Source organism: Nestor notabilis, unplaced genomic scaffold (genome assembly GCF_000696875.1).
Source record: "Nestor notabilis isolate BGI_N333 unplaced genomic scaffold, ASM69687v1 scaffold11464, whole genome shotgun sequence".
NCBI classification, from domain to species: domain Eukaryota; kingdom Metazoa; phylum Chordata; class Aves; order Psittaciformes; family Psittacidae; genus Nestor; species Nestor notabilis.
The window spans coordinates 15,002-23,475 of NW_009926893.1; the positions used below are offsets into that span (position 1 = coordinate 15,002).

At 47.9% G+C, this 8,474-nt stretch overlaps 1 protein-coding gene across 1 annotated transcript in view; it reads left to right on the forward strand.

The window, feature by feature from the left end:
• DUSP10 (dual specificity phosphatase 10) overlaps positions 1–8,474 on the forward strand; it is a 22,986-nt gene that overhangs the window by 13,953 nt on the left and 559 nt on the right. Inside the window, exon 2 of the mRNA XM_010013801.1 lies at positions 5,090–5,467. Within this exon, the coding sequence (XP_010012103.1) occupies positions 5,090–5,467 (378 nt within the window). The remainder of the gene's footprint in view (positions 1–5,089; positions 5,468–8,474) is intronic.

The following is an 8,474-nucleotide window of genomic DNA, read 5'->3' on the forward strand; positions in this document are numbered from 1 at the left end:
GAGGAGCATTAAGAGAGATGTTTGTGGGCAGATGGCTGCAAAGAGCTTGAACAAACAAGTGTGAATAGTTGGAGCATGTGCGGTGCTGACTTGAAACTTCCTACAAGTTTTGAGGTCTTGGACAATTCAAAGTCTGTTGTCACTTGCTGTTTTGGCAGGGCAGGATGCTAGAAGATGTCATGCAGTGATAACTGCAAAAATATCTGTTTCACATCAGTGGCAAGCAAGAGCTCTCTATCTTCTGTTGTGTTTTGCTACATAGGCAAAGCCATCTGCCACATGAAGTGTCCTGCTTCATTGAGTCATTTCCTTATGGAACAAATACCTTGAGTTCCCCAGTGTGCTGCGCATCCTTGCATGTCCATCTTCATTAGGATTTGAGTAGGTTCAGCCTCCACTTGAAAGCCTGCCCAGCAGCTGTTTTGGAGCAGAGTGTGCACAAAAGCACTTGATGTTAACCTGCATCCATGTGTGGGCTGTGTCAAACTGGCTGGGCGGTCAGGTTTTTTGCTGTACTTTGGTTATTAAAGCTGTGTGGTATGTTTAAAGCATGGCATTCTGTAGAAGTGGACATTGGCAGCTTATCTAGCTGTTGTTTTATCCCTGAAGGTGGCTACAGAGCTGAATCTAGGCTTCATGGCTGTTGCTCAAACTGCACTGCTACGTATGCTGATGGTCTTTCCTGGTGGATATATTATATTGCCTCTCTGCTTATGCTGCCTGCGTATGATGCAAATAGCAGCTGAAAAGCTGCTTTTACAGTGCAGCTTACTTCTGTGCTAGTTAGAAGCTTTTGCCAGGGTTGTGTTTCTCCGCTTTCCCTGTTACAGCCATCTGTAATGCTTCCTTCATGCCCCTGGTTTGGGAAGGCTTCAGAAGCTTCAACACAAAACAGCTTCTGTTACAACAGAGTGGAGTCTCTGAATCATAGAATCGACTAGGTTGGAAAAGACCTTTAAGATCATCAAGTCCAACCATTACCCCAGCACTGCCAAGCGCATCACTAAACCATGACACTAAGGGTCCCCAGGTCCCTCAGCCGTTCCTAATCAGACTTGTGCTCCAGACCCTTCACCAGCTCCCTTGTTCTTCTCTGGACCTGCTCCAGCACCTCAATGTCTCTCTTAAGCTTCTTTGTGATCCGAAGTTGCTGTCAGTAGCAGTGGTATTGAGTTTAATGAGTCAGCTCTTAGACCAGGCTTGCAGTACCTATGTGTTGGCTTCCTCTCCAGGTACAGCCTCTTCTCTCCCATCTCCTCTCCTCCACTGCATGAAGACTTTTAAATAGGAGGTGCTTGACAAAGGAATACAGATGCACTTGAATACCCTGTACATTGTATTTGCCTTCCTGTGGAAAGCCCATCCCTCTTTGACTCTTTCTGACTGGTTGTAATGTACTTTGCTTGGACCTTTTTTGGGAAGTAGTCTCAGGCTTTAGAAAAACCAGACCATTATGCATACCTGAGCTCCACTTAAATTACACTAGGGCCTCATAAATCGGCTAGGAGCAAGGATCATGCGTGGTGAGCATGGTGAGAGTGGATTAAGGGAACAGCACTCATGAGATATGTATGACTCCTATGGCAGTGCAGGTCCAAGCTAAGATCCTGCTGTTGGCTTTGGAGTTCATCTTCCCTGTGACTGCATCTTTTGGGTACCAGTATTCTTGTCCAGTCCTCCCTTGTTCACGTGTCTGAGCCAGTTCAGGTTAGTAATCGTCTCCCCAGTAATGTGTCGTTCCAGGGACATGCTGAGAGTTGCTTGGGTATGGTACTTTAAATATTGCTTGAACTGACTTTTTAACTGCCTGTCTACATGAGGGAGGAGAACAAGGAGGGGGGGATGTGGACTCACATTAGGAAAGGTGATGTCTTCACTGGTGAACGTCAGGAAAGAGATTGTGGGTAGAGCTACTGAGTGTTTGCCCCATTTGTTTGGGCACCTTTTACATGGCATATTTGGGAGTGCCTTCCTGTCCTTTGGCCTGATGCTCCTGCTGGAGTGGTGGGGATTGCCCTGCACATCTTGATCTTTTCAGGGTATAGTGATAACAGAGGAGCTCCACACGATGTATGGTCTCTTGTCCTCTCCTCCTTGTTCTCGTCTACTGGACCAAAGCTCACACTAGGAAGAGCTGGTAACAGGACTAATGGTGCCTTCTGGCCGAGAAAGCAGACAGAGGTCCTAATGGGAGGATATAGGTGGTGAGGAAAGACCTCGCTCTAAACTCCCTAGGTCTGTTGTATTTTACAAGGCAGCTGGTGAAGCGGGAAGGTGTCTGCTACACCACCAGTGTGTCCACCTGAATGATGAACCAGTGGGATCCTACCTCTGCCTATGGCTACTTACTCCTAGAAGGCTGCTGAAGAGGTGAAAAATGAGTACTGGTTCTGGAGTCACTAAAGCAACTTACTTTTCAGGGGTTTTCTTGGGAATCCCATCATGCTCTGGTTATTGTTTAAAGCACAGTATTTAAGCTGAATGGATTGCTTGCACATGCAGAAGGATGGGAATGTGGGTTATGGTTTAGCCTTTAGTGTGGACTGCAGGCTGGGGCTCTTGGTTTGGGTGAGACTTCAGACATCTTCAGCTTGGGGACCATAGTGTTGTTTTCTTGAGTGGACTGAGAAGACTTCTCAGACCCCATCAAAGATGGCTGGTGCAGTCGGCAGTCAAGTTCAGATCCTCATCCTTGCTCTTCTGTCTGTCTCACTCCCCTGTTGTAACAACAGCTTTGTGAGTAGAGATTTTTAAGGCAGATGTTTTCTGTGTGTCTTGTGAGCAGCAGAAGACAAGCATGCTTTTGAGGTGGGGAAATACTCTGCATTTTGCGGGCAATTTGAGGATTTTTGGGAAGTGTGTGAAGGACAGCAGTCTGCACATCAAAAAGGGCAGTTGTATTAGAGGGACTCAGATGGCTGTGAGTACCCATTGAGTACTGCACAGAGCACCCAGGTGCCCACTCCATGGGTAGACGTGCGCACACGGTGAGATGCAGCACTCAAGACATAGCCATCAAAGCCTTTTGCTGTGTCTGAGTCAGAGTCCTTGAGACAGCAAGTCTTGCTCTGTTTTAAAATACTCCTTTGCTAAGTCACTGTGAAAGAGCCTGGAAAAGACAAATAACCCTTTATTTATTTATTTATTTTAAAAAGAACGCTGTCGGGATGGTGACATTCACATTTATTTTGGCCAGCGTAGCTCTTTCGAGTAACTTCAACGTAGCTCTCCCCCCACTTCTGGGCTGTGTTTTTTTGGCTTGCATTTAACAAAGTGCAATTGAGTCTGAACACTTGGCCCGTCCCAATGCGGTGCATGACTCCAAGTATCCTGGTACAGCAGAAACGTGTGCTTTTGTGGGCGAGGAGGGAGGGGGGAATGGATATATCACTGCGTTTCTCCTCTTTCCGCCTTTTTCTGTTGGAGGAGCCACCTGTTAGCATTACATCAGCGGCTCCCAGGAACTCTTCTCCTACCAAAAGGCCTTACACAGAGTAGTTCTACTTGTATTGTTTGTGCTCAAAGAGCTGATGTCATGCCAGCTGATGTCATTGTGTGCTCTGTGCGATCGCTATGGGAACGGGGCAGGTGGGGAGCCTGAGGCTGATGTAATTGCGGAATGAGGTGTAGAAAGAAGGTCTGGTCCTGGTGTTTCAGCTCTGCCGAGCTGGCAAAAGGAGTTGGGGGGGGAAATGCTGATTTAAAAAGCCAGCAAGATGTGCAATAGAGCCAGGGAGGCAGGAGCCAAAAGAGTAAAGAAGTGACTTCTCCCTCCCCGCTCAGATCCATTTCCCAATCCATATTAATGTCCTAAAAATAACTCTTGCTAGATATTTTCAGGCAATGAGAGCAGTAAAAGGAGAGCTGTTTGCCACATGTGAAGTGAGCACCTCAGTTGCTGTTGGGTTAGGAGAAGAGGTTTTCTTTTGTTCTCCTGCACAAATGCATATGTGCTGTTCCCTGGAGCGATGCTGGTGTGAGCTGTGCCCACCTGTCATAGAATCATGGAATGGTTTTGGGTTGTAAAGGACCATTTAGTTCCAACTCCCTTTGGGGGTGCCCTGCAGGGCTGCTCCTGGCAGGCAGGTAGGTCTGCTGTGGAGAGGGAAAGCTAAAAGCCTGTCCCAGCTGGCTCGCTGTGCTGCTTTGTTGTGATGCTAGCCCGTTCACTTGTGGGTTTGGTGATTTCCTTCTTTGAAAATGCCTTTTGTCCCATCTTTTTGCCTCTCCCACAGCCTCGTAGGTGAGGCAGCCTCAGCACACAGATCATAGAGTCATAGACTGGTTTGTGTTGGAAGGGACCTTAAAGCTCATCCAGCTCCAACCCCCCTGCCACGGGCAGGGACACCTTCCACTCGAGCAGGTTGCTCCAAGCCCCTGTGTCCAACCTGGCCTTGAACACTGCCAGGGACGGGGCAGCCACAGCTCCTCTGGGCAACCTTTGCAAGGGCCTCAGCACCCTCGTAATGAAGAATTTTTTCCTAATCACACAACACTTTGGGTTGGAAAGGGCCTTAAGATCATCCAGTTCCAACCCCCTGCCATGGGCAGGGGCACCTTCCACTAGACCATGTCCTACAAAGCCCTTTCCAACCTGGCCTTCAACACTGCCAGGGATGGAGCATTCACCACTTCTTTGGGCAACCCATTCCAGTGCCTCAGCACCCTCACTGTAAAGAACTTCTTCCTTAGATCTAACCTGAACTTCCCCTGTTTCAGTTTGAACCCATTGCTCCTTGTCCTATCACTACAGTCCCTGATGAAGAGCCATTAACCTAAATCTCAATCTCTGCCTAACCTAAACTCCCCTCTGTCATCTCAAAGCCATTCCCCCGGTCCTGTCCGATGTTGCACAAAGGTGTGTTTGCCTCTTCCTTGGCACCACCAGCCTCGTGGCGGGGAGGACAATGGGTGCTGCTGATTCATGCCACCCATATTGCTGTTGGCTGTGCCCAGCACCAGTTACTGTGACAGTGGTAGTGGGGACACTAGAGCCAGCTCCAGTCCTGTCCTTTGATGGAAGATGTCCCCAAAGTACCACTGACCTCGGGGTGTGTAACCAACATATCTGCTTGGTCTCTCTTCCCAGGAGGACTCAGCGGCTTCAAGCAGAACCACGAAAACCTCTGCGATAACTCCCTCCAGCTCCAAGAGTGCCCGGAGGGGGGAGGCGGGGTCGGTGCATCCGCCGTGCCCCCCACGCTACCTCAGTCCATCCCCACCACGCCGGACATCGAGAACGCTGAGCTCACCCCCATCCTGCCCTTCCTCTTCCTCGGAAACGAGCACGATGCTCAGGACTTGGAGAAGATGCAGAGGATGAACATCGGCTACGTGATCAACGTGACCACCCACCTGCCCCTGTACCACTACGAGAAAGGCATGTTCAACTACAAGCGGCTCCCGGCCACTGACAGCAACAAGCAGAATCTCAGGCAGTATTTTGAAGAGGCTTTCGAGTTCATTGGTAATTACCCTTCACTGGAAGTACTTTCGGTGTCTTTCTTTTTTCACCTGTTGTAAGGATCTAGAGTGAATTTCATGTTTCATTTACTACCCTGAAGGCTCTGTGAGGCCAGATTTGCTTTTCTTCAGGTTGTCAGAAATGCTGATCGGCACCTGACGTTTCTCCTTGTTCTCATCTCTGGCATATCTAGTTAAGTAGTCTGGGGGTACATCATCAATAGTGATGCCTACCTCCAGGCTTCCAAATTCATGAAACACCAGGAAACTGACACTTTTCTCATCCACTCTTCTTGGTTCCTTTGCATTCTTAGTTCTCATGGTGGCTTCCAGGCCGTTTTTCATACTAACCATTCTTAATAGTGGCTGAGTCTTTCTTAACTTAATTGCATGAGAAAACTGACAAACTTTCACACTTCGCTTGTTTCTACCATTAGATTTATAACTCCAGAGTGTGTGTGTGAGTGGATTGTGATGAAAACTTGTATTAATAAACCCCTAGACCCTGTAGGCTGTGTGAGAGAGTTCACCACAGACGTGCAGCTTGCTGGGGAGGTTGCTGAAGAAACAACGCAGCAATGTTGCCCATGTTGCTCTGAACCTCACTGCGATCCACACAGCACAACCCTCACCAACTTTAGGGGTACATTTGTCTCTGGTTGGTCACCTAAAACCAGGTGGCCTCTTTAAGCAAGGCTCGTCAGTGAGGACATCAGTTCGTGATACTGAAAGCTTTTGAGGACATTCCGTTGCCCCTCTGTATGTTTTTGTGGGCACAGCTTTTGCACTAGTCCATGTCCACTTGTGCTTCCCCAGCACAAGTATGTGTCCTGAGAGGTTTTCTGAAATACGTGAGTTTTAGAATATAAAGTTGATATATAAGTTAAATGTCAGCATATGTATTTGTTCTTCCTTCCTTCCTTCCTTGAGCTGAGGCTTGGCTAACCTCTTTACCAATACTTCAGGCTTGATGGTGGAGGGCTAAACTAAGGAAGTGTGCTGTGATGTATCACAGCTTAGCTGACCCAATGTTGAAGTGGATGCAGAGTTGTCTTCCTCCCTGCCCTCAGACCATTAATGTTTATGGCACTTGAGTCAGCGTGTGGGTACAGGGCTCCAGAAACTCAAACCTGCTTGCGCTGTCGGGCTCAGCAAGGATTGTGCCCCAGCTGTGGGACTGGGTCCCAGGGCAGGAGGTCCAAGCTCAGCATATTCTTCTGAGCCCATCTGCCCCTGCCATATGCCTGGGCAGGGGATCTCTGCTCTCAAGCAGACAGCTTGCCACAGCTCTGGCTGTGTTTGGGTTGGCAGGGGGTCATTGTGCACTGGTGCACACAGTCTGAAGCCATGCTACTTCAGTGAAGGTGACCAGGCAAATCACTGCTGACACTGCAGCTCAGATGGGGTGCAGCATTGAAGCTTGAGTCTTACCACTGAGAGCTTCTACCAGGAGCCCTTGGGCTTGTCCTCTACAGTGTAGAGGACCAAAGGATCTCTACTTAAAAACAGATCTTCTCTAGTGTTCCTACCACAACCTTGGCTTTACCAGTAGTGCTGATTGCCATGTTCACAGGGAGGGTGAACACCCCTTTTTGGGTGAAGAGAAGCCCTCTCTGAGGGCAGGGGAGAGGGAACCTCATTTTGATCCTTTGGGCAGAAAAGCTGGGTAAAGAAGTTCAGTAAAACCTTAAACTTTGAATTCAATGAGATGGGGAGATGCAATAGGCTAAGCTTACATAAAGAAACTCTAAAGCTCTCTTGACGTCCTTTGGGGGTCCTATGAACTGCAGGATTAGAGCTCTTGAAACCACTAGAAGATAGTGCTTGGCTTATGACCTTACCAAGGGCAGAGAAAGCAGCCTTGCTCTGTAAAGGTTTAGAAAGTGTTTCAAACCCCATTTTACTTTCCATTTTAATAATTACAGCTTGAGGGTCTGTCTGTGTTTTTAATAAACAAATATTTCTCCATTGAGAGTTTTTCCTCCGTAGCAAATCGAGCCAGCTGGGGAAGTAACTAGTCAAAGCTTTCCCTTCCTCAGGGTAAACTTTAAATTGCATTTGAGAAGATTTGGAAATGTTCAAACAGCAGATCCTTGGCCTCTGTTCTTTAAATACGCCTTGAAACAACCACAACCAAACCCAGGTTTAGCTCAGACTAAAGCCATAGGAAGTGAAGTCATCAAAAACTCTTTGGGAAAGTGTGTCAAAATGCGTTCGAGAGTTTCAGCTTCCTGAAATAGTAACTGACAAAACTGTCTAGAGGGAAGTTGGCTTCATTTACGCTTTCACAATGCAGGTTGAACATGTGGCGCTCAGGATGAACCACACTCTTGGTGGGGTGGGGTTCATGCCAAAACTTGCAAACTAAATTCATGCTTCTCCTGTAGATTAAAACAAAAGAAATGAAGTGTCACATCTTGAAAGTTTTATCTCCTGTGGGAGATACCTAAAGCAAGCTGTGGAAGATGAGAATGGTGTGGAGTAACTCTTCTCCTTCTTGTGTCCCCTTAGCACATAGTTCCAGGGGCTCTGTCCTCCCTAATCCTGCCCAGGTTGCATACCTCTAAGTGATGTGTTATGGTAAAGAGCTTGTGTGCGCATGGTTGTGTGTATCTAGCTTCTGCTTTTGCAGAGACATCACAGCAGAGTGCCCCATTGAGGCTGCTTCAAGAGTAGCTTTGCAAAAGGCTCAAAGAACAACAGGGCTTTGAAACAGGAATTGAACCTGAAAATACCTGGTTTTTGAAAAGGTAGTGTCCAAGTAATGCAGTGGCATTGTGACAGGGGTGGAGACTGAGCCTGAGCTGCCTCATCATAGGCTTTCACCTATGTCGAGCTGCTCATTCTCCATGGCAGCACACATGAGCATCTCAGCAGTGCCTCTCAATGTGCAGTTTGCCTAATAAAGAGGTAAAAGGGAACGTGAGGACTTTCAGTGTTACTGGCCTGTGTGCTTCACATGCAGTAACTCTGAAGCCCCAAAGGAAGATGGGCTGGAAGGGAAGGGAAGG